At 36.0% G+C, this 26861-nt stretch overlaps 1 protein-coding gene across 2 annotated transcripts in view; it reads right to left on the reverse strand.

Moving 5' to 3' along the window:
• The window catches only part of LOC114454015 (uncharacterized), a 102150-nt gene that overhangs the window by 19579 nt on the left and 55710 nt on the right, over nucleotides 1-26861 (reverse strand). The window contains exon 4 of one of the 2 annotated variants that reach the window (XM_028434081.1): nucleotides 1783-1901. In XM_028434081.1, the coding sequence (XP_028289882.1) occupies nucleotides 1783-1901 (119 nt within the window). Of the gene's footprint in view, nucleotides 1-1782; nucleotides 1902-26861 lie in introns of those variants that run through there. The other variant, XM_028434082.1, reaches the window with a different exon arrangement.

A 26861-nucleotide genomic window follows, 5' to 3' on the forward strand; every position in this document is an offset into this window, starting at 1 on the left:
GACTTTATGGATGGACCCCAAAAATCTCTCCCCTGTGTGCGTGTGTGTGTGTGTGTGTGTGTGTGTGTGTGTGTGTGTGGAGCTGCTAAGCTGCTAGAGGACAATCAGTGTCACAGTTTGGGACTTGATCCAGAGCCATCAGGATATTGAGTGTGTAACAATGATCTGATGCTGGAGCTTTTCTGATCCAGCGTGGACAAACTAAAGTCTGTTACTAAAGCATTGTCCTCTACACACATTGATTTATGATTCTTATAAAGTAAATATGCAGATATTGCCCCTAATTTATCAACCTTGCGTAAAAAAGTGTAAAGTTGAGTTCACATTGTGTCGTACGAAAGAATCAACGTGTGATTTATGAACCATTTCGTATGTGATCAATCCCAGCGTACAAATGATGAAGTGTTGATAAATGCGGCGGCTGAATTTGATCGTCATAAACTTTTTACTCCCTCCTGTTTCAGAGGCCCCGCCCACTGAGGTCAAACAAGAAAATACGTTTTTCCATGATGAAAAACAGCATCTTCACATCTGAGGTGGAGCAAAACAGAGACGTGCTTTTTGAACGTGTGAAAACTGGACGTAAAGGACCAGCAGGTGACGTCTGCCCCCCTGTGTGCACTGAGAACAACTTCACAACATAAATCCTGGAGAAACACACGGAATTATGACATTTACTGTATATTAGCCTCAGTCTGTGCAATTTAGGCAATAAATATCACATTAAAATGAATAACAATCGCTTTAAAGAGCCTTAAAAATGACTAAATGTTGTCCCTTGTCTGTGTTTGTTTACCTTTAGTCAATTTCATTTCATTTGTGAAACTTTAAAAAATTATTTACATTTATATACATTTAAAACCCTGAATGAGGACCTCATTCTCCAACACAGAGCACAGCGCTGTGTCCGTGAGTGTGTGTGTGTGTGAGTGTGTGTACACACTGGGTGAACCCATGTGCTCCGGGAACAGAGTTCATTAGCAGGGTTAGTATTCCATGGAAGGAAAACCAAAAAAGTGGTATCAGTCATAACATGGGCTTTTTTTTAATTCATTTTATTTTGTTTAATTTGTTTTAATAATCTGTTTAGATCTGTTCTGAATGTGTGTCTTCTTATAAATGACAGAATGATCGTAGCGTACGCTCATGTCACTATTGATAAATACGGAAGCTTGAGTGAATTTGGTCAAACGCATGTCGTACGCTTGGATCTGAACGTACCAACGGTTGATAAATGAGGGTCACTGTGTGTAATAAACACGAGCAAAGAAGGATCTCCTACATGATGTCATGTGACTAATCCCAGCCTAATTGTTCTTTGAAAGTGGTTGAGAACAAAAAGCCTCATAATGGATGTGTTGTTGGGATTTGATTAAAGGTCTGAGGTCAAAATGCCTCTGATTGGTGTTGACATGCTCTGTGTGTTCTTCTCACTCTCTTCTACACACACACACACACACACACACTTCCCCGACTCAGCGCTCAGCGTGTGTGCGTCCCCACCTCCTACATCAGCTCTGACACTAACGTCTAACCCGTATGTCACGCAACACTATAGTTGTGCAAATGAGGTCGCGACAAAGGGTGAAGGGCACACACGCATGCACACACACACAAAAAGCCCCTCCCCTCCAATTCCCATCTCACCCATTCACTTCAATGCACTTATGCAAAGCAGAGAACATCAGAAACGTGCATCCAACCAAAGATAAGAGCAAATGGCATCTAGAAAAGTTGACATTTCTTTGATCTTAGCAGGATTTTTAAAAGTTTATCACTTACTTCCAGGAGAAGACCACTTTCACTGACACTAGGACCCAGGGGAAGGCTCTCCTTTCTGGGTTCAGGGTTGGAGGACGCTGGGCTGATGATGTGCTTTCTGGACAGCTTCTCTGGACTGGCTGAAAAATAAATCAAATAAAAAAAGGTTTGCATGAATAAGACTCAAGTCAAACAAGACTAAAAACAATGAAACCAACGTTTGGAAATAGATTAAAGAGAATTAAACTTTACTCTCGTTTTTACAGAACACAACAATCCTAACGCATGGAAAATCGACACAATAAGCCTTAGTGTCCATCCGTGTGCATGACAAAAGTGGAAAGAATACTTTACTACAGACATGGACAACAGTTGGCCTAATGCCCCCAAAACAAACAAAAAATGACACAAAATAGAAGAAAAATATACAAATTGAACAAAAACACACATAATGGAATAAAAACATAAATAACAAAACAACAAAACAACAAAAATACACAAAATGAGTAAAAATACATAGAATGATAGAAAAATACAAAAAAATAACAATACAAACACAACAAAATTACAACAAAAACACACAAAAGGGAAGAAAGTACAATAAATAACAGAAAAAACTACAAAAATACACAAAATGACAACAAAAATATACAAATTAGCAGAAAAACACAAAATAAAAAAACCTGCAAAAACATTACAAAATTACAACAAAACGAGCAAAAAACCTGCAAAAACATTACAAAATTACAACAAAACGACCAAAAAACCTAACAAAGTCTTTTTTTCTTTCCTGTAATAATGCTTCAATAAGGTCATTATTGTATTCTGTGGCCCTCACTGTAAGGATGGTTTCCTATCGCTGGTTTATTACCTTCTGATTACAAGAACATAACTGTTACTCCTACTTTTTAATTTGTAAAATAAAACAACACAAATATAATTTCAAACAGTAAACGCTGAAGCAACACTGTATCATGTGGTGTCTGACGCTGGCTGAAAGTGAAACACAGGAAGAATCGAAGCATCTGCTGGATCATGAAGAAAGAAAGCAACAGATAATAGACACATGAAATCATTTAGAAAGGACAGCACTTAGCAGATGTCCAACCTTAGTGTTTAACTTTAGCAAAAGCTAATAATCATAAAATAATACAATCAGATAATCCCTCTGCATGTGGATAATAAGATGGCATTATTTAACTATCATTTATTTAGAGCAGGGGTTCTCAATCTTGGGGTCAACCTTCTTGTGCCTTCACAAAACTAAGAAAATGGTTTTTGAGCCCATTTTTGCGTATTTTTACTTATTTTCTAAATCAAACTTAAATCAAATTTTCATCACTTTCTTGCCATTATTTTGCTCCTTTTAAAGCATTTTTTGCTACATTTCTGCCACTTCTCCAACGCCTTTTATGCATATTTTTCCACTTTCATGATATTTTCGCCACCACTTTTCCACTTAATGTCACATTTTTTGACCCATTGTCACTTTTTTTTGCCAATTTAACCAAAATCACAATTTTCATGCCATTTATTTGCCAGTTTAAACTAATTGTACTTTTTAAATTACATTTATGCCACTTTTAAGCCAATATTGACACTTTAAACCCACTTTTAGCCAATGCCTGTGGTTTTTAAAATCCCTTTTCCACCCTTTTAACCCATTTTATTTCTGATTAAAACAAGGATTTCCATCTTTAAGATGACTATGAAAATAATAAACCTCCTGGATAACAGTAGATATTCAGATGAATAAATAAATGTGGTTATCACATATTCATAAAACAATAGACCATCATTTTGCTGACTTTATGGAGGAACCCCCAAAATCTCTCCCCTTTATTCCCCCTTATAGATGACCCTGGTCTCTGGTACCTTTATTTTGGAGGTCGCGGACTGAAAACGCGGAGAACCACTGCTTTAGGCTCCACTTTAATCTCTTTATAAAAATTAAAATTAAATTAAAAAACATTTATTTACTTTATGAACAGTCAATATCGTAAAGATCAGTAGTTTATTTCCTCTTAATATTCACTAATGTACATTACACTTAAACTGAAACAAAATGTTAATATAAGAATTATATTGGTATACATTTTTAAGAATTTCAAAATAAAAGTCCGAGGTTACAATCCAATACAGGCTCTATTATCTATCACTTCCTGCTCCGATACGGTTGTGTGCGTACATGCAATTAGCCTGTAAAAAAAGGAAAAAAAAGTAGTGGCGTGCTAAATTGTCTCATGTGCCGCGGTGACGTGTGCGTTGCGTGTTGAAGGCATGTTTGCGTGTTTCTCCTATGGGTGTGCTGTCAGGGGGCATGTGGCTCACTGCGAGAGATCAGCCCCTTCGCTTCGTCACTCATTGTACCAGCCTCAGATTAGTCACGCAACACACACACACACACACACACACACCACACACACACACACACACACACACACACACACACACACACACACACACACACACACACACACACACACACACACACACACACACACACACACACACACACACACACACACACACACGAGTTTTATTATGAAACTATCTAAGTATGTATGCATGCACCTTCAGGGAGCCCCCACCCCCAACCAGTAACCCCATCTTCCCCCTTTTAACCTTCTATCTATCAGCTGGCCTTCCCTCCCCCCCCCCAGCGTCCCGCCCCTCACCTCAACCTTTTCTTTTGTTCAGCGCTGCATCGCAGGCGATCAATGACCGATTTCGTGATGCTTAAAGCGTTCCTCTTCTCTTAAATCCGTAGGGAATCACGCAAGGCTAATGTGCCTTTTCTTTTCCTCAACAACACACTTTCACAGGAAATCATTAAACGACAGCTTTGCCAAAATAAAACCAGCAATATTGCGATTAGGTCACAAGCTAACAGTTTAAAGCGTTAATAAACAGTGAAAAAAAGGTTGTTTTTTTTTTAGTGTTTTTAGTTCATAACTCTGCCACATTGCCGAATTTGGCATCGGTCTTGGCATCTACCTCCACTAAGTGGTCTGCTGCATTTCCAATGGGATCAAGGTTCGCGGGCTTCAGTTAGCCCGCATGGACCATGTGAGGTTCCCTCAGGCACTGAACGGCGTTTAAAATCTTGATTGACTGCACTTAAAAGCTTTTAACATCTTTAAATGTTTATTTTCACTAAAACATTTTGGAAATGTGTCTGACACGGTTTTTCAAAACATGCAAAAGTGGATTAAAAAAAAAATATATATATATATAATTGTTAAATTGTACAAACATGTTACATTAAATGTTGTTAGTTAGCAGCTGGTAAAATAGGAATATTTCCTATGAAATGTGTTGAAAATAAAAAAATTGCATAAGCTAAGATAAATAAAGTGTTGCATAAACTTTTCCGGTAACTTTTTAAGTTGCTGCAAGTTTTCCGTCAATTTTTTTCCCAATTGTTAAAGTGAAACGAAAAAATGTAGCATCTAAACTGGTAGCCCTTTGTATTATACAGTTTGAGAATGATTGGTGACCCCTGCTCTAGAACCTTCCTATCTAAAGGTAGACTGGCACCTAATGCTAGCTATGTTTCAGTGGTTTTTGGGCTAAAACTTTGGCTAGGAAGTTCAGATAGACCCACTAAGTAGATAGCTGCCTTTGGATTGAATGCTGTGGGTCCTTCCAAAGTGAAACTACGGTCGTACCTAAAAAAGGGGTTTTTGGTTCATAACTTCGCCCAAATTTGCTAATTCAGCATCGAACTCAGTGCCTACCCCCACATTTTCGGGTACTCGCTTTCCAACAGTACTGCCACAAGTCTGTAGGACTCTCCTAGCCAAAGCTACAGTCCTAAATGATGCTAACTACAGCTAAATAAAACTGCCTCAATCGTCCCACCAGTGGAAAACCATCAAACGATTCTAACGAGCCTCTTTATTTTATTTTCATACTTCAACACTTTGCTGTATTTTTGTTTCCTGACTTACGGCAGCGTTTGGAGAGGATGCTGCTGCGTCAGGAAAGACAAACACAGATGATTAATTATCCGCACCATGAGTAGCACTTCCTAACCCAACAATAAGGAGCTTTATTCAAGCATTGCTCACGTCTTTAACTTTGCTTTTCTTTGCTTCCATTTTCTCCCTCGCTGCTGGAAAAAGGAAAACAGAGCTGGTAATAGAGAAGCGTTTATGAGATCTTTGTGAAGTCACAAGATTAGGGACGTAGGGTAGACAATGCCAATGGGCGGGGCCTGGGTGGTCTTACATTACAAGGTCTTCACTCACTGGACACAGTTTATCACTGAGATTCCGAACGGTTCCGTCTGTCGTTACTGAACTGGGCTAGACAGCCTTCATGTGTTCTGCTCCATGTTCATTGTTTTAAAAACCACAAAATTGGTGAAAAGTTGCAAATTACAGCGACCAAAAACGGACAGAAGTGGTAACAAAAAAAAAAAAAAAAGGGGTTGAAGTGTCAATATTGGCTTAAAAATGGCAGAAATGGGGGCGGTGTTTAGCTCAGTGGGTAGAGCGCCCGCCCCATGTACAGAGGCTATAGTTCCTCACCTGCAGCGGGTCCAGGTTCGATTCCCGGCCTGGGACCCTTTCCTGCGTGTCATTCCCTGCTCTCTCTAACCCCCTTCCTGTCTAGCAACTGTCATATAAAGGCCACTAGAGCCAAAAAATCCAAAAAAAAAAAAAAAAAAAAAAAAAAAAAAAAAAAAAAAAATGGCAGAAATGGGTATACAAATATTCATCTTAAAGATGAATCCTTGTTTTAAGTGGAAATAAAATGGGTTAGTGGCCCAAAGAGGTGGAAAAGGTGGTAAAATGTGATTTTAAAAACCAAAGAAATTTGTTTAAAGTTGCAAATTAGAGTGGGCAAAAACAGACAAAAACAGCATTAAAAATGGTTCCAAGTGTCAATATTGGAACAAGTAATTTAAACTGGCAAATGATGGACAGGACAAAATCAGAAATGTGATTAAAGTGGTGACAATTATGTAATGTAGCAAAAATGCATTAAAAAGAGCAAAAATATGGCAGGAAAAAGTGATGAAAATGGTAAAAATAAGCAAAAATGGGCTCAAATTGTTCCAAAAATATTCTTAGTTCCTTGAAGGCATCTGGTGACTCCTCCCAGTGTCTCTTGACCTTAAATGGGTTCAAGATAAAGTAAATTTTCTTGAAAAACTTTAACATATTTAATCTAAAACATCTTGGTGTCCATACAATGTGACCTACTGTATGGTTAATAATGTGGATCATTGATCCAGATCAATGACAAGATCTGGAGAACAGGAGATTTGGATCTGAGAGTTTTTGTTATAGTTTTGAAACCAAATGAGACATCCAATGGTGGACCGTAGAGACAGACTGTCAGTCAGTAGGAGCAGTCACAGACAGTCACAGACCTTCAATCATTTTTGTTTTTATTGACTCAGCATGATTGAGTGGAATGACTATGGACGGTTCAGAGGAGCTGAAAGTGTCAAACAGGGAGAGGAAAGTCTGGGTTGACTCAATAAAACCCACACTTTCACAACCTCATCCTGCATCGCTGCTCAACTTCTCAATTTCACATCAACTTCACTCAATGACCCCATTTCATAACATATGTTTTATTAAACAAATGAAATGTCATTTGTCTGTTAAGCCAGGAGTTCTCAACCTTGGGATCAGGAATTTTTGAACAATTTCATCCAATCTTTGCTTATTTTTACCCTTTTTCTGCAACTACACCAAACTTGGCATATTTTAACCTATTTTCATCACTTTTTCTTGCCATATTTTTGCTCCTTTTAATGCATTTCTGCTACATTACTCCCATTTCTGACACTTCATCACATTTCCACCACTTTTCCACCTAATGTCACATATGCTGACCCAATAATGTCACTTTTAACCTCTTTTCACCATATTTCATGCTTATTTTTGCCAATTTGACCACATTCACCATTTGTCATGCCCATTATTTGCCAGTTTAAACTATGTGTTTCTACTAATTGCCCCAATATTGACACTTTAAACTCTTTTTACCATTTTTTCTGTCTGTTTTTGCCCACTCTAATCTGTGTTAAGCCTCAGGGCTGCTTGCTCACTATTGCATTATAAGAACAGATCAAACTTCTGTTAGAACTAAAGAGTTTCTGGGAGACGTAGGTGTGACATGTGAGGGTAAAAGACAAAGAATGAAAAGTTCAACAATTAATATTTCAATACCCTGCTGTGCATCAGGGCAGAATCAGAGCTCCCATGATATTACGTGCACGGCAGCATCAGCATTAGCATTAGCAGCATCAGCAGTAGTGTTGTTGTTGTTGTTGTTGCATGACTTTGAGTCATTTTCTAAAGCGTGAGTACGAGACGAGCATGAACGAGAGCTTTTTACTCCTTCAGATCATGTTCTTATGCAGAGCAGGTAAATGTTCATACAGACACGTGCACGTAGACAGGTGCTCATTATGTTTCTGATGTTGTTACATAATTAAGCTCACTATATGGAATGCATGTGTCATACAAATGGGATTTTCTTTTCAATGCAAAAGGCCTCTTATTATCATTATTATTGTTAATAATATGATTTTAGAGGAAAAAAACTAACAATACCTAAAAAAGACAAAAAGTCAATATAAATGAATATCTATTTTTTTAACTTTTTTTTTTTTTTCAAATTAATGAAAATTAATGTAGAAAATAATGGGGAAAAGCTTGAATAATAACTTAAAATACTGTAAAAAGAAATAATTATGAGGTTTTTTTTCTTTTTTCGTTGTTTTTTCTAGTGACAGTTAAAAACTTTAGATGCATTTTTCTTTTTCAATAAAGAAAAACTACATGAAACTACGGTTGGAGGAATTAATAAAAGACTTTTTTTCTGTGAATGTGAAAACTTATTTACATTTATTTTTGATCTTTTGAACATGATAAAATGTGGGTTTATAGTGTAAAATAAATTGTAGTCTAATTCTTATTTTTATTAAAAAAAATAAAAAATAGTGATTTAACAATAAGAAAAACAATGTAATATTATCAATCAAACTTTATTTATACAGCACCATTCAAAGAAATTCAATTGTAGTCCAAAGTACTTTACGGGATTTTATTAAAGGGATTGACAAAATAATTATTTAAAAAGGTTTAGAGACTAATGCATGCAGAAGTAATTCAATTAAAAGAATTTAAAAAAAAAATAATAACATATCAAATACTGTTATATTAGCCCAGTTAAGCTTGAACTCTGTTTTTTATTTTGTGTGTTTACAAAATAATAATAATAAAAAGTAGTATTTTTCAGTGTCACCCATTGGAGAATTTTGAAGTTAAAAAAAAAAAAAAAAAAATATATATATATATATATATATATATTATTCATATTGTTATTATTATTATTTTTAATTATTATTATTAATAATAATTTATTTAGCATTTTAAAGAGACCCTCACAGTCCTGCAGCTGATCCTGAAATGTGCGTCTGACTAAAACCTGAACATCGGAGCGCCGTGGCCCCTCCTCTGAGGCCCCTCCCCTGTGGCCCTCCCCTGTGGCCCCTCCCCTGCGGCCAGGCTTGCGTGAGTAGAGAAAACTTGTTGAGTGTGCATGTCTGTGTGTGTTGAGCTTCCATTGGCTTCCTGCCATCTCTTTTGCCTAAGCCCCGCCCACATCCCTCTACACACTTCTTCTGTCTTTTACTCTCTCTCTCTCTCTCTCTCTCTCTCTCTCTCTCTGTTCCTCCACAAGTAGAAAAAAAGTAAAAAAGAGAGAGAGAAGAGGGAGGGCTGGTCGATCAACGGCTGGTTGTCACGCGAGCTAGCCGTCTGTCAATCTGCCCCCCCCCCCTCCTGACAGGCTGCTGGCCCCCAGCCAAGGCCTTGCGTGCAAGCCGGCGAGCCACATTAGCCCATAAAGAATTTCATAATAGCAACAGCTGTTAAAAATTGATGACTGCTGGCGGGCGCTGAATGGCGCTCCGTAAAAAGGTTAAGCCTGCGCTGTAATGGAAGCTAATACTTCATTATGCCACGGATCAAATGTCCGGATCTCGCCCTGCAGTTCCAGTCCAACCCTCAACAGTCACAGACTTTTCTTTAAACGCACAAAATGATTTCCTGTGAGAAACCCTGAGATCAATCCACTCTCTGATATTGTTCTGTTTCCTCTGTTGTGTCACATATGATTACATTTAAAGGCATGGAACACTAAGTACTTTAGTTGGATGCAAAGGAAGGAATTACAAACATTCATCTTTTTCAGAGCGGATTACGACGTGATTTAGTGTTTTTTTGTGGGTGAGCAGAAAGGGATACCTCTGATACACAGCAGGAAGCAAGAGCTGAACTGTGAAAAGACAAAAGTGTAGGAAATGTGAAACTATTTGATCAACGACCAAAGTGTATTAGTTCTACTAGAGCAGAATGACTGGGCATGTTGTCATCCTGCACTGCAGACATGGACCCAGGGGCCACATGTGGCCCCCTGCACACGTAAATACACACAATAACTCGAAAAACATACAAAATCACAGAAAAATGTACAAAATGACACAAAACAACAAAAATACACAAATTTACAAAATAAATACAGATTTATTTATTTATTTATTTTTTTTTCAAATCAAATGACAACAAACACACAATTAATCAAAAGTTGCACAACACAACTAAAATTACACAAAAATAACAGAGATATTTAGAAATTTACAACACATATACAGAAAATGACTCAAAAAACAAACAAAATCACTGAAGAATTCACAAAATTACACACACAGATACACAATCAAGACAACTACAAACGTCATATAAATTCACATAATGACACAAAACAAAACACAAAATATTGAAAAAAAAATAAAAAGAACAAAAGTACACAAAAGGTGGAAAAAAATGAAACGACAGAAACACAAAATTTACCTAAAGTTGCAAAAAAGATGAGTAAAAATACACAAAAATAACCGACATTTACAAAATAATAACACAAATACAGACAATTACTCCAAAACAATCAAGAGAAAAAAAACAACACAAACTCACAAAATGACAGAAAAATGTACAAAAATTTACAAAATCACACAAAACAACAAAAATGCACAAAATGACTGAAAACATATGGACAACAAAAATACAAGAACTGAATTGTGAGCAGAAAGTGAAACTGGAAGGGAAGTGACATCATGATGATCACACACACAACACATGCAGGCCAGGACGTAAACGCGATTGTTTCCACTTCTCTGTTTTGGTTGGCGAGCCAGCACGCCATTCAACATGTTGCACACACACACACACACACACACACACACACACACACACACACACACACACACACACACACACACACACACACACACACACACACACACACACACACACACACACACACACACACACACACGCACGCACGCACGCACACACACGCGCACGCACGCACGCACACGCACACACACGCGCACACACGCGCACACACACGCACACACACACGCACACACACACACAGGCAAAACTGACTTGCGCTGCAACTTCTTCATATAATGCATACAGCTAATTGTGCACACACACGCGCACACACACACAATTAAACCTAATCATATGCTGAAAGTCATCTAATTGCTGCTATAATTAGACAAACATGAATAATTTTTGTGACAACATGTTTTCTTTTTTGCAAGACTGATGGGAAAATGGTTGTTGTGATGAAGCGAGTGAAAGAGAAACACTGGAGCAGAACGAGTCTAAACACTCCTTGGTTTTTGTGGTCCATTTGTTTAATTTTTCTCTTTTTGCGCTTTCTGTCGTTGTCTTGTGAGTTTTTACTGTCGTTTTATGTGTTTTTGATGTCATTTAGCATACTTTCCTCTCATTTCGGCTGTGGCATTTTTTGTGTGTGATGAGCCAATTTGTGTATTTTTGTTGTCATTTTGTGATTTTGGAGACATTTTGTGTTTTCGTTTTCTGTGTTTTTGTTGTCGTTTATAGCAACTTTTTTTTTGCCTTAGGCTATGGAAGATTCATTTACATTTTGAAGGTGATTCGGATCAATGTGGTTTGTGGTGGTTTTGTGTAATTAAAAAAAAAAAAATGCTTTCTTTTAAATCAAAGTTAAAGGCACTCTTTTTGGTCATGTTGTTGTTGATGTAATGTGGTAGTTGTTGATTTTAAAGGTTTTTACTGATGATTTTAATGTTCTTACTGATTTTTAAGCTGTTGAATGTTTTCTGTTGCACTTTTTGATCACGTAAAGCACATTAGGTTGCCTTGTGTATGAAATGCACTATACAAATGCATTTGTCTTGCCTTTCTGTTGTTGTCTTGTGTGTTTTTCCTGTCATTTTATGTGTGTTTTTGAAGTATTTTTTAGCGTATTTTGTTATGCACTGATTCTGGATCAGTTTAAAAAAATGTAAAAATCCCTCTCATCGATGATAATTGACACACTGAGTTTCAGACAGATTGGATCAGGATTGTTCCTTTAATTGTGATTATTTCAGCAAGTTTATTGTGTTTAATTCTTTTGAATAATATGTTAAAGTTTCGTTTTTCAGACAACATTTTTCAGGAAATTCCCTTTGATGTCCTGATCAAAGTTAATTGATTTTTATCAAAGTAAATTGCCTTTGACCAAAGTAAACTGACTTTGATCAAAGTAAGTTGACTTTGATCAACGTAAGTTGAATTTGATCAAAGTAAATTGACTTTGATCTCCTGAACAAAGTAAATTTCCTGAAAAAAGTTGTCTGAATAAATTAAACCTTAACATATTTAATTGTGATTGTTTAATTGGTGTTGATACATTTGGTCCTACTGTATGGTTATTAATGTTGATAAAATCATTTTAAGGAGTGAATGATCATGGTACCATGGTCAAGGTAACAATGACAATATGTGGAAAAGAGCACATTTGGAGCTTAGAGGAGGTTTGCATTGCTCTGAGTATTTGTTATGTTTCTATTCTAATAGTTTGAAAGAAAGATTGAAGTCTGACCACATTAGACACCCAATGATGGACCGTACACGTACACACACACACACAGACCACTAAAAGCCCGTCTAAACACTCCTACATTTGGCAAGTGAACGTCTAACCACAACACAAGCTGAACGTGGTGCAATATTTATGCAGACAATTAGAAAAACTAACAGGATGCAAAAGGATGGAGGCCTTCAGAGAACACACACACACACACACACACACACACACACACACACACACACACACACACACACACACACACACACACACACACACACACACACACACACACACACACACACACACACACACACACACACACACACACACACACACACACACACACACACACACACACACGCTGCATTCAGGCATGCATCGCGTGACATGACTCAGTTATGCTGGAAAGTTTTTTTTTTTTTTTAACTGTACCCAAATGAATGAAAGTCTATTTTTTTCCAACCAAGGGGACAAACGAGATGCTTGGCCATGATGTGGCGTTTTATTTTATTCTGCCAGCTGAACATCGACCCTGGCTCTGAGTCCACTTGCCGGGGATGAACCCGCGATAGAAAAGTGTTGTTTGAGTCACAAACACAATGTGAAGTCTGCCTGGAGGCATAATGACAACTTAACGTGTACATGCTGCATATATGCAAACACAAACGCTTCAGTGGGGCTTATGAGGGACGAGAAAACTCTTTGTTTGGTCTTGTTTCGCTAAATATCTTGTGATGGGCCCCGTAAATAAAACGTCATGTTACATTTGGCTTCAGCAGGAAGTAATTCTCCTTCAGGGAGAACATCTCTACTCAGCTTCTTCTCCTTTGTTGGCAAACAATAATAGATTCTCTTCTATAATTAAAGTGGAGATGTAATAAATGGCTGATGTCAGAGTATATATGAGTAGGTGCAGCATCCAAGGGACACCTTTTACATGTGTTTATGTTTCTCTATAAATAGCGTATGCTTGGATGCTGCTTCAATGAGGTAAGCTGTCGTGGTTAATAATAAAAGTTGTATTTAAGAAGCAAACCTGGCAACAAGAAAAGCACAAGATTAATATTTGTGCAACAGTCAGATTTCTGTAGTTGGAAAGAATTTAAAATGTTAATATTCTCCTTGTTTTTATTTAGGGGTGCATTCATTTATTTTCTTTAGACCAGTGGTTCTCAACCTTTTCAGCCAGCGAGCCTCAAAATAAAGGTTCCATAGAGTGGGGACCCCCACTGTAGCTGAAGGTGGTCAGTAAAATGATGGCCTATTGTTCTATGAATCTGTGATAACCACATTTATTTATTTATCTGAATATTATCCACTGTTATCCAGGAAGTTTACTATTATTATAGTCATCTTAAAGATGGAAATCCCTGTTTTAATCAGAAATAAAATGTGATAAAAGTGACCAAAAATGGTGGAAAATGTGAAGTGAGATTTAAAAAACCACAAAAAAATTGTTAAAAGTTGGTGAAAAGTGGTAAAAAGGGTATGAAGTGTCAATATTGAAACAATTAGTTGAAACTGACAAATAATGGGCATGGCAATTTGTAAAATGTGGTTAAATTGGCAAAAATAAGCATGAAATATTGAAAAGTGGTGGAAAGGGTTTATAAGTGCTGAAAATGTCTAAAAGTGGAAAAGTCATTGAAATCTGAGGAAGAAGTGTCAGAAATGGGAATAATGTAGCAAAATTGTATTAAAAGGAGCAAAAATATGTCAAGAAAAAGTGATGAAAATAGGTTAAAGAAAAAGGGTAAAAACAAGTAAAAAGGGCTCAAATTGTTCAGAAAATATTCTTAGTTTCTTGAAGGCCTCTGGCAAACCCCTCCTAGTGTCTCACAACCCCAAATATGGTCCAGACATCAAGGTTGAGAACCCCTGCATTAGAGGATATGTTTATATGAAAACTGCAGTAGATGATAATAATTCATCAGATAAAGTTAGTGTCGACCTCATTGATCAATAAAGAGAAGATCAATTGTTCAAACAAAACATGTAAAAAGTTGCTCTAAAGTTTGTTTTCATATCCAATGTAAACACTCATTTTGACATTGTCGAAAAAGTTTGGTGCATTGCATTGTGGGATGTGGAGTCCCATAGACAGATCCATAGAAGTGTTTGTACTTCATTCTTACTCGGGCTGGATGTTGTTCAGAACTTCCTAATTTCATTCTATTTAGATTTGATATTGATAAAAATGCTTTGATGAAACACAAATAGAAAACCTGTTGACAATTTTTAAATATTTATAAGATTGATCGGTGCCAATTTCCCTTATTTTGGGGGATGGGCCAATCCTTACATATGAAACCAATCTTTTCTACCTCTGCTAAAGTCTTAAGGGACTCATATAACTTAGTATTTTGGACAGCAATGATCTAAACTTTTCATTTATATTAGAGTTAACTAACTCATAAAACAACACGTTTGTACTGTTTCATGAATATTTTTCAATGTTTTACAATAAAATAAGATTGGAACATTCCAGGTGTATGCTCAGTTATTAAAAAATAATAAATAAATCGGTTATCGGTGCACCCCTAAATGTTTATTTTCTATCTTTTAGAAAATCCTCTCACAGGTTGAATTGGATGCTCAGGATTTGGGCCACGGGCCTTGATTTGGACACACTTGCATTAGACTTAAGAGTTTCTACATTTGAATGTGTGTGTGTTGGAGTGTGTGTTTGTGTACAAGATCTGCCAAGAACTTCCAACCTACCCATGATGCACCCTGACTTACACTTCAAAGGAAAATCCTCCAAAACTTAAACATATATGAAACAAAGAGTCTTTAAAGGTGTTTGTCTGTATAACAGCTCTGCACTTGTTCATCATTATCTCTTTATCATTGAATATTTTTCCATTTTAAATGCATTTTTGAGTCCTAGTGCGTCTGATTCCTCGGATACGTCTGAAGAAGAAAATACTTGAGACAGGTCCAACAGCCCAGAGAGTAATTGTTAGTTTTCCACCCCTGTGTTTTGGCAGATTCCTTTATGAAAGAAGAGGAGGAGGAAGAGGAGAAGAGTCTGAGGCCGCGTACCTCCTCGTTGGCCGCCTCGTCCCAACATTGCGTGCCAACGGGTGTCATTCACTTTATTCTAAATGACAGGGAGAGAGAACCACAGCGAGCTTATCCTAAGATTATCCTCTCAACTTCTCCACCTCGTTACACAGACAAAAGCTATCCTCACTTTGTTCTGTGGTGTCTGTTAATAGAGCCTTCAACAAGTTTCTTGAAAACGCAGCCACGCCTCCTCCTTCACGAAAAGTTGATTTGATCAACAATCCTATTAGATCTTTGTCTTGATCCATTCAGCCTCTTGAAGCAGGATGGTAATCTGTTAAAAAGATTATGATGCCGTTTTGGCCCATTGAGGCAAATAATAATGGGCAGATGGTCCCTCAGGCTGAATCCATATGGGAGGGAAACTACACTAATGCTGCTGTATCACGCAATGCTAAACAAATGCTAACCACTCACAGGGGGCGGGAGGGGTGCGAGTTATGCTCAACTTTTAGGCAATGGGAGATGCTTTTTGAGGGTGGGGGACTAAAGTCGGAGTACAAAGTGGCTCACTTCATGTGGTAATGAGTGAAGCTGTGCTGAGTGAAAACAGGATGGATTTTAATGTCGCCACAGCATGCGATGCAGCTTGCAATAAAACACGGGTTGGAAAGAGAACAGCGTGGAGGTAACTGAGAAACACAATAAATAGAACTGAGCTGAACACTGTGGCAACAACGAGCTCAAACAGCCAAAACATTATGACCACTTCACTTTCACCAATAACACTTTCTACTGTGAATCAACCATGCACAGTATAGAAAGTTAGGATTATCTCCTGATTGGGTGGCCTGTTAGTGGGAGGGGCATAGGGACAACATATGGCAAAAGTAGGAAAACAATGTAAAACTATTTGATCAAAGTCCAAGATGTAATGGTTCTAATAGAGCAGAGCAGAGCTACTGGGCATGTTCTCAGCCCACTGTGCAGACATGGACAACTGGCAGCCCAGGGGCCACATGCAGCCCTCGGTTAATGTTTGCATGACCCTCACGTAAATACACAAAATGACTTGAAAAACACACAAAAGCACCAAAAAACTTAGGAAATTACACCAAAAAACACACAATGAAAACATATGGACAACAAACATACACATGACAAAAAAAGCCATACAAACATTATAACAAAAGTATACATAAGTAAAATTAAAACAAATAAATCGAATAAAAAACGTAAAATTAACCCAAAATGGCGCAAGACAGCTAAAAACAGACATCTAAAAAATTGCAACACAAACAGAAAATGACAAAAAAAACCACAAAATACACAGAAAAATTCATGAATTTACACAAAAATACACAACAAAAAAAATACACAAAAATAACCAGGCGACCGTGGCTCAGTGGTAGAATGGGTCGTCCAATCAGAATCAGAATCATTTTTTAATATCAGAAGGGTTGGGGGTTCGAATCCCACTCTATCCGAGTCATTGTCGTTGTGTCCTTGGGCAAGGCACTTGGTACCCACATTGCCTTGTATGATTGGGTATGAATGCTGGTGCTGGTCAGTGGGGCCATTGGGCCAAAACGGCAGCCACACGTCTGTCAGTATGCCCCAGGGCAGCTGTGGCTACAATGTAGCTTACCACCACCGGTATGACTGATGTGAGTGACTGGTGTGAATGAACAATGGTTTCTGCACGTGCTTTGAGTTTCCTTGAAAAAAAAAAAAAAAACGCTATATAAATCCAAGCCATTATTATTAATAAAAGACACAAAAGAAAAGAAATCTAATCAACAAAAGAAACAAAAAATAAACCAAATGTTGCTCAAGACGACTAAAAGTACACAAAAATAACAGAGAAATTTACATTTACAAATAACACAAATATACTCAATTACTCCAAAACAACTACAAAAATTACATAAAGGTACATAAAACCCTAAGAAAAATTCACAAAAAGAATTCAAAAAACAAAACAAAAAATCACAGAAATATTTACAAAATTACACAAAACAACTCCCAAAATGCACAAAATAACTCAGAAAAGAGATAAACAACAAAAATACACATGACAAAAAAACACATGCAAAAATTACAACAAAAGTAAACAAATATTACAGACATTTACAAAATTACACAACACAAATACAGAAAATGACTCAAAAAACCCAAAATCACAAAAACATTTATGAAATTACACACAAAGAATACCCAAAAATACTCAAAAAGTATGACAAAAGTACATAAAAAAATCAAATGACAATAGAAACACACAAAATTGACAGAGACATTACAAAACAAATACACACAATTACTCAAAAACAATCAAGACAACTCAACCCTGCTGTGATAATAGTTGCCCATCAGTGGTAGTTATCGTTAATGTGTGGATGAATCCACACCTACTGCAGGAGCAGAACAAGGTAAATCAATGTGATTCAGGTGTAGCTTCCAAGGTTTACTGGATCAAGTGATATATCTGATACTGATCGTGTGTTAATGCGTGAGGATCCATTAAGGTGTCAATCAGGTGTGGCCACTGCCCAAGGTGTAGCGTATCATTGTGCCAACGTGTGTGTGTGTGTGTGTGTCAAAATGTCGTATCATTGCTTCTCTCTCAGACTCACCACATTTGGACTAAATACAACTTTTAAATAACTTATATTATGGTGATTGATTAACGAGATAATGTTAATTGAGTTTTTAAACTCTAAGTCTATTGTTTTTATGTATGTGTATAAATATATTATGTGGTGTCTTTAATACTTCCGATTTCAAATATAGATGAACGTTTTAAAGCTACAATGCTAAAAACTCATTCTTGAATAACATCCAAGAGAAAGACTGCTTATTTTATTCTGAAAAACAACTTTAAAACCATTTATTTATGCTCAGTGTAAAAAATGTGATTATTTAAATTCTAATTCCATCAGAAAAATTGATTATTTTATTCCGATAATTTTTCTAAGGAAATTGATTTTGATCTCCTGACATGTCTCGATAGTCTTCGTCAGAGGATTCTGCTGAATGCTTTGATGTTTTCTTTGAAGTTTCCTTGACTTCCGCATAATAAGCAACAATCTTTTTGTCTTATTTTTTAATAAAATGTTAAGGTTTTCTTTTATTCAGACAACTTCTTTTTTAGGAAATTTACTTTTGATCTCCTTTCATGTTTGAGATCAAAGTAAATTTCTTGAAAAAATTTGTCTGAATAAATGAAAACCTTAAAACATGTTTCAATTCTAGTCAAAATCCTCTTTCAGCATGACTTCGACAACATGTCTCATATTATAACACTATCACAACAGTTTGACCCAGACAGAGATAATTCATCTGTCAACAGTCTGATGATCTCTATGCTAACACCTCATCGCAGAGTTTGCTTTAGTCTGACTCTGAGGGAGCAGGAAAACACTTGTGTTTGTACAGCATCCTTACAGCAGATTCACAGAATAAGAAAAACCACCAGCAATATAATCTTGTGTGCTTCGCAAAGATTTATAAAAAGGTAAAAAAAAGAAAAATACCACATGTCCTCATCCAATAAATAAAAAGTAATGTAGCTAATATGTCAATGCCCAAATTATATGAGATTAGAATAGATAATGTAGATTTAATGGACAAAAAGTGTGATAATACATTTCTGAGACAATATTAAGTGAATTCCATGTATCCTTTTATTGTGAAAAGCACACTTAACTTCACAAACTACAATAAATCTGAAATTTCAGCCATCAGAACACATTTAAAATGTCCCATTCCCTCAAAATATTAAACAATACACTTCAAATTTCTAAATAACATTCATCCATTGAATGATTTTAATACAGTATTTCATGAAATAGTCCAATCTATATGGAAATCTCTAAATTATTTGCTGCTTTCTAAAGATGTAAACTTTGATTTCTGGTTATTTCAAAATATTAAATTTGGCATCTTCCTTCAAATTTTAAAAAGCAAATTTTTGATTACTAATTTAATTATAATAACAAAATATGATATGCACATAGTCTGATTTTCTTGTTTCAACAATACCTAGAAAAAATTATAAATGTTAATGCAAGAAAATTATAGAATTTGATAATTAAGTTACATTTATATATTTAAAAAAATACACATGTACAATGTTTGTTATTTTATTTTAGTTAATGTTTGTAAGATAAGATAACACTTAAAATCCCCCTATAGAAGGAAATTTAGATGTTGCAGCAGCTCCAAAAAACAGGAAAACAGGAAATATAACAGTATCAAACAATAATTAAAAAATACGGGAAGAAAAAATGCAATAGAATTAAATAATACAAGGCACAAACAGTATGTTGAGGTTGTGCATTGATGTATAACTGAGGAAGTTGTTTGTTAATAAATAATAATAATAAAAAAAAAGACAAACCAAAGCTGCTTCGTTAGCTTTTAAGCTAACGATGCTAGCTCCGTTGTGTCGCTAAGTGGTACACCTAGCTAGTCAAGTTAGTTTATGATGTGACCAAAGCGTGTCATCACTACTCTATAATCCAAGACTGTTAATGCTAACGCCAATCGCTTCATTTGGCATCGGGGAGGGAGGAAATAACCCCTAATGTTACGTTCCAGCAGGCTATAAGTGTGTTTGTTTGTGTGTGTGACTGACTGAAGGACGTATGGAGAATGGGGGGGTTGGGGGGCAATCGATGGTGGGATATCACGCAAACTTGCTAAACAGACAAAGTCAGATGAAGTCACACATGGCAGGACTCAGTAGCCGCTCTCTCTCTAGCGTTAGCGTGTAAACGTGTGTGTGCGTGAGAGTGTGTGCGTGTGTGCTGTTTAATTCCAAACCAACTGAAGCGATTTTATGGGTGAAAACAAACAGCGAACTGTCTGCGCTCTCTAAACATGCTGTCGCCCTGAATAGGAAGTCAATTTATCATGCTGCACATTATTAAATCTGCAGCATCCAACACACTCTGATGTACCCACATTGACTACTGTACGCACACACACGCACGCGTACGTCTCACAAGTGCATGAAATGTAACTGATCCAACAAAGAGCTCCTTCCTGTGATCACTGTTTAATTACATCATCTTTGTCTCTGTGGGGGTTTGTGATGATGTCATTGTCAACTCAACAGGTAGAAAACACAGAAATTAATCATTGTTTTTCTTACACTAAAATATAATCGTCTCCAGGGAAAAGTTCCTTTTATTTTTTTTCTACCATTAAAACCATGGACCAATTGAACAGAGGGGAAAGTAATGGATTTACTCTTGTTCCTTTAATTGAGTTGATTTTATGGGTATAGGTTGTACTTTAAGTATATTTCTAAATCAATCATTTTACTTGTACTTAAGTATGTTTTAAAAGAAGTAAAGTACTGCAATTCATTACATTTCTACACCCAACCGTTACTGAGTAAATTATTATTTTTTGTAACAATCAAATGTATCACATCACAGCCGACCAATCAGATTAAACGTAATGTACGGCACCAAAACGCCATTGAATAAAGGTTATTTTCTCAGTTCAAAAATTTTGCTATTTTTTTTTAAATTTTGAATTGAATTAATTGGTGTTTTTTTTATTTAAAAGTAATTGCAATTTTTGACAAAACCTTTTATTTTATACAGATGCCTTTGTGGAAAATAAATTAAGTTCCAATTATGGAAGATTTTGTCTTTTCTTTTTTAAGTTTATACAGGAACAGTAGTTCAACAGTAGAATATACAAATGTCTAAAGGGAATGAGTGGGACAGCTTGTTTTTATTTTGTTTATTTTTTTAAGTTATTGTCATTTTGTTTTTAATTTTATGCATTTTGTCATTGTGGATGTTATTTTTTCTTTTATTTTCCCTGTATGATGTAGGTGTTATGTTCAACATGTTCCTTAAAAATACTAAAAAATATTATAAAGAAATTTAAATAAAAACAAAAAGTTTCTATATGAGATATAGTACTATATCAGTACTCTCTACACCTCTGTAATTGGATCATTTTTTTAAAAAAGCATTAAAAAACATATATATTATACGTGTTCTAATTGTTTTGCTCCAGTGCCATGGCTCTGTGCACACATGAGATGAAGCAGTTGATTGTTGTCGTATGTTTGTGTGTCGTACCATGATCCATCACCCTGAGGTTAAACCTCACGGCCTGTGGAGATGAAACTCGGGAGCAGAAGTAGAAAAAATGAGAGCTGATTTCAGCGTAGAGCGAGGTAGGAGCAGGGTGACTGAACCCAACTAAACGCTTCAGTTCACTGACCCAAAAAGCTTCCACACAAACATGTTCAACATGTACTGGTTCAACTCTGAACCATTTGTTGACTAGAAACTGTAGCTTTTAAACCAGCTGAAACATTATGAATGCATTTACTTTTATTTTGTAGCTTTGTGTAACGACTCAAGTCCAGTAAATTCTTCTTCTCTTCTTTTTGAATAATAATAATAGGTTTCATTTATTCAGACATTTACTTTGATCTCCTGATATATTTCGACTGTCATCTGCCAGTCTTCTTCAGAGGCATCTGCTGATCACTTTGATGTGTCCTTGACTTCCGTGTAATAGTTGTCAGAATAAATAAAAACCTTAATGATTGAGCAACTCTGACACTTTGAACGACAAATCTTGGTTTAATTCATCCAGATTGTAAAAGCTGTCGGAGACGAAATGTGCAAAATCTAAATAACGAAATAAAAACTTTTTACGCTTTCATGAGGTGGAATTTCAGACTAGGGCTGGGTATCACCAGGTACCTCGCGATACGATACATCACAATATTTTTGGCCACGATAATGATATCATCACAATACAACGATTCTGTGATAATCGATGTACCACAGAAAATTTCATCCACGATACATTATGATATGTGTCACTGAAGAAATTCTGAATTTATCTACTGCACTGAATCCATCTCACAGAAATTACTAAACATTATCAATCGATTTCATATGAATGACAGCCAAGTAAAACAAAGTGTGTACTGCACAGTGGCTCTTCTTCACACGCACACACACATAGATAATGTACCGCAAGACGAAACCTCGCAATATATCGTATCGATATTTTGGCACAAACCGCTTTCAGATGTTTCGATATTGAATTGTGTCGCAAAAGTGCCATGGAAACACTTTCTGCAAATACACGCCACAGGACGTGACGCACCTGGTCACATGACCACTGCTCTGCGAGTAAACGTGACGCGGTGCGTGTGCACAGAAGAGACCGGGACATTTCTTAGCGTTATACTTATATTATTACAGCAACGTTAGGCATGAAACAACAAAGATATACCGAGTGTTATAAGGAGGTTCTGAGTGTCCGTCGTTCTGCCGCAAAGTCTCGCAGGATGAGATTTCACAGGATTTACGAGGCTCCTTCCCAAAACAGTCCTCAATGGAAATTATGCTTTGTCGAAATTTAGGAATATTGCTTTTATTTTGCAAAAATCTAGTGCTTTATTATCAGATAAAGACACAGTGTGAGCCTCAAAGATCAATACATTTAAAGATGCTTTCCTTAAATAAATTACATTACATTTGTGACTCAAAAGTTTATTTTGATCTCGACTGCAAACGCTCCATTTATTGATGTTGTTAGAAAAGTTTCATGCATTGCTATTGTTGTTTGTGCCATAGTATGTAGTCATCTTAAATATATAAATCCTTCTTTTAATCAGAAATTGGTTAAAAGTTGCAAATTAGAAAAAAATGGACAGAAAAAGTGGTGAAAAGGGTTCAAACTGGCAAATAAAGGGCATGACAAATTATGAATGTGGTTAAATTGGCATTGTTCCCAGTATTCCCTGTGATATCACCTCACTCCATCACACATTCAGTTTCAGACAGATTCCGATCTTTCCATGTAAATCCCAAAATAAACATCTATCCTTGTTTTTGGCACAACTTTCAGTGAAAACACCAGAGATGTTGGGAAGTCTTGATTCATTGATCTGAGGCCTACACTGTGTCTTTATCTGATAAATAAAAATGTTTCCAATGAGAAGCTACACACAGATTTATATCATTAGAAAGTTTTCCTATCATGACATTTGTGGTGAAACATTTGATAAATAAAGGCGGTGAAGTAGAGACTTAAGGACGTAAATCTGTCAAAGTGATTAAAACCGACGGTGACGACAGCGACTTCTGATCATTTAATGATTTATTTAAGCGTTGAATTCAAAACAGAGAAACTGTTAAATCTGAGCAGCTTAGGAAACATAATCACAAACATCCCCGTGTTCCTCACATGACATGTGGTGTTTGTAAATCATCAAGTCGCTCAGCTACACACAAACAAACAGTGTTGGGTCAAAGCCCTGATCAGCTGATCTGATCCACAGTTTCAATGATGTCACTACGAGTTCAAGTTAAAGCCTTAAATAACCACAGTGATACAAACATCAGCATTAGAAGATGTCAGAGGATTCATTACAGAACATCACGTTTCATCTACTTAATCTAATTTTACAAAAGAGGATTAGGGTCAATTTTGATGGAGAAAATCATTTTGGGCAAAGCAAGAATAAAGTTGAACTTTTGAGAATAAATAAAAAATATAATGTTGCGATTAAAGTCGAAAAGACAAGATTAAAGAAAAAAGATTGAAGTCGAAAAACGAGATTAAATTCGAAATGACGAGATTGAAATTGAAATTTCAAGAACAAAGTTGAAATATAATGTTGAGATTAATGTTGAAAACAGAAGATTTAAAGTTGAAATGACGAGATTGAAATTGAAATTTCAAGAACAAAGTTAATGTTAACGTAGATTAATCTACATTAATGTAGATTCAAATCAATCTACATTAATTTGAAAATGAATGTAGATTTAAGACAAAAAGACAAGACTAAAGTCGAAAAAACGAGATTAAAGTCAAAACGACGAGATTAAAGTTGAAAATGAATGCCAAAATTAAAGACGAGATTAAAATTGAAAAAACAAGATTAAAGTCGAAATATGATTAAAATAAAAAAGACAAGATTAAAGTTTAAATTTTGAGAATAAATTTGACAATTAATGTTGAGTTTAAAAACTAAAAGACAGGAATAAAGTTAAAAAAAAAAAAAAAAAAAAAAAATGACGAGATTAAAGTTGAAATTTCAAGAATAAAGTTGAAAAAACGAGATTAAAGTCAAAACGACGAGGACCAAATCACCATATACAACAACAAACATCAGATCATGGCCGTGTATCAATGAATGAGTTAAACTTTACTTCAAAGTTTGGTTTAATAACACAGAGATTATTTCTCTTTTATCTCATAAATATAATGTTGTATTTCTTTAAAGACTTTGAAGAGATATTATTAAAAACTTCATGTGTTCAGAAGGAAAAACCAGTGATGTTATGAAGCGGTGGAGCATTCAGTCCGTCTGTGGTTATTGAAATAAAACCTATGACTTTTATCACAATGTTGTATTTTGAGTTTATTTTCGAAATTTTGACTTTAATCTTAACGTTATTTTTCAACTTTATTGTCGAAATGTCAACGTTATTCTTGACATTTCAACATTATTGTCGACTTATCAACTTTATTCTTCATTTGCCCAAAATGATTTTTTCCACTAAAACTGGCCCTAATCCTTAAATACTACCAAATACTTTGATTCTATACAAACTTTTAGTCTTCCAAAACAAAATGTCATCTAAACAAGTTATGTGTTGTATTTCTACACTTTTAGAGTCTGTATGAAAGTTAAGTCTCATCTTGTGTGAAAGGTTAAGTTAAGTTCACCTAAAGATGGTGAAATATGGTTGTTACAGAAAGTCAAAGTGCTGCTTTGTCTCTTGAGGAACGTCTACACAACAGAAGATGAAATGTAGAAAAATCCTGTGTTGGAAATTCTGTTTTCACTCCCAACAGCATTTGCAGCACAGCCCAGCTGTGGCTATAGATATAGCTTACTTCCACTAATTAAAAAATTATGAAATAAAATGTGCTCATTCAAATTTTAGGAGTCATCCTTTCATTTTTTAATAATATTCCAAAAACATTAAACTAAATTGTATGTACTTTAATTACTCACTTATTCACACTCGTTGAGTAGATTAACTTAGTTAAACTGAGTTAGAGGTTAAGAAAGCGACTTTCATTTAAAGATCCAGTATTCTGCTATTTCTCACTCATCTCTATTTGTTCTAGGAACCCCGACAACATACTAGAGGTTTATTTTTGCAAACTCGCCTGTTTTCTGGAGTTTTAGCCCTCTGAAAAGTCAGTTTAATGAAGCTTCAATAAACAGTCTGTTTTGGACATAATCATGAGTGGGCGTGTCTATAGACGCAAACTTCATCCCACAGCTGATCATAATAGTGATTTTCTTCTGCCATCTACACACTTGTTATTGTTTTCAGCCAAAAAAGTGCACATTATAGTAAAACACATGGTAATTTAAGAGGCTATTGTGATTGTGAGTCAGACAAACACTGGTCCATGGTGTGCGTTTATCACGTCAGCAGCGGAGTTAGTCATCTGTTTCAGCTGTTTCAAACTCTCACGTCACTGTCTTGTCATCCTCTCCACTACTGATTACAAAAGTAGTCAATTTAAGACGATAGTCTACTGTTTTGTCTAACCGCTGCGTCGCATCGAGTCACGAATATGTCAGATACGAGGCGGTGTAACGTAACGGCTACTAAAAATGTAACTGATCCGGGTGCTACTTCGTTGCTGCCCATTGCTCCTCAGGCAGGGGTTAAATACAGAGAACACATTTTGTGTATGTAGCTTTACACATAAGACAATAAAGTCTAATAATATACTATATTAAACCGCTGTGTTTGTTTTAGCTGTAAGGTAGTTTGAGAGGGAGGAGCTCACATTCTGATAGGGTAGGAGGAGCCAGGATTGTCAGGAGGAGGAGTTTCCGCGTTGTGACATCACAACACGATAAAAATCCAACTCGCCTGTTTGGGGCTGACTTGTTATAAAATGTGGAATAATAAGGGAGGGAGGAAACAGAACTTTTTCAACTTTGACCTCTGAATAATACTGCTCCTTTAAATACTAAAGAGTCTGAACCTTTTTAGTTCCTGAAAGTTGTTGAATTCAAACCAACTGCTCTTTTTGTTCTGTCAAAAATAATGTATTTGTTGATATTTTCCAAAGCCATTGTGATATTAGGTGTTTTAACACAACAAGACATGTTGAACCTGGGCATG

Source organism: Gouania willdenowi, chromosome 20 (assembly GCF_900634775.1).
Source record: "Gouania willdenowi chromosome 20, fGouWil2.1, whole genome shotgun sequence".
Lineage (NCBI taxonomy): Eukaryota > Metazoa > Chordata > Actinopteri > Blenniiformes > Gobiesocidae > Gouania > Gouania willdenowi.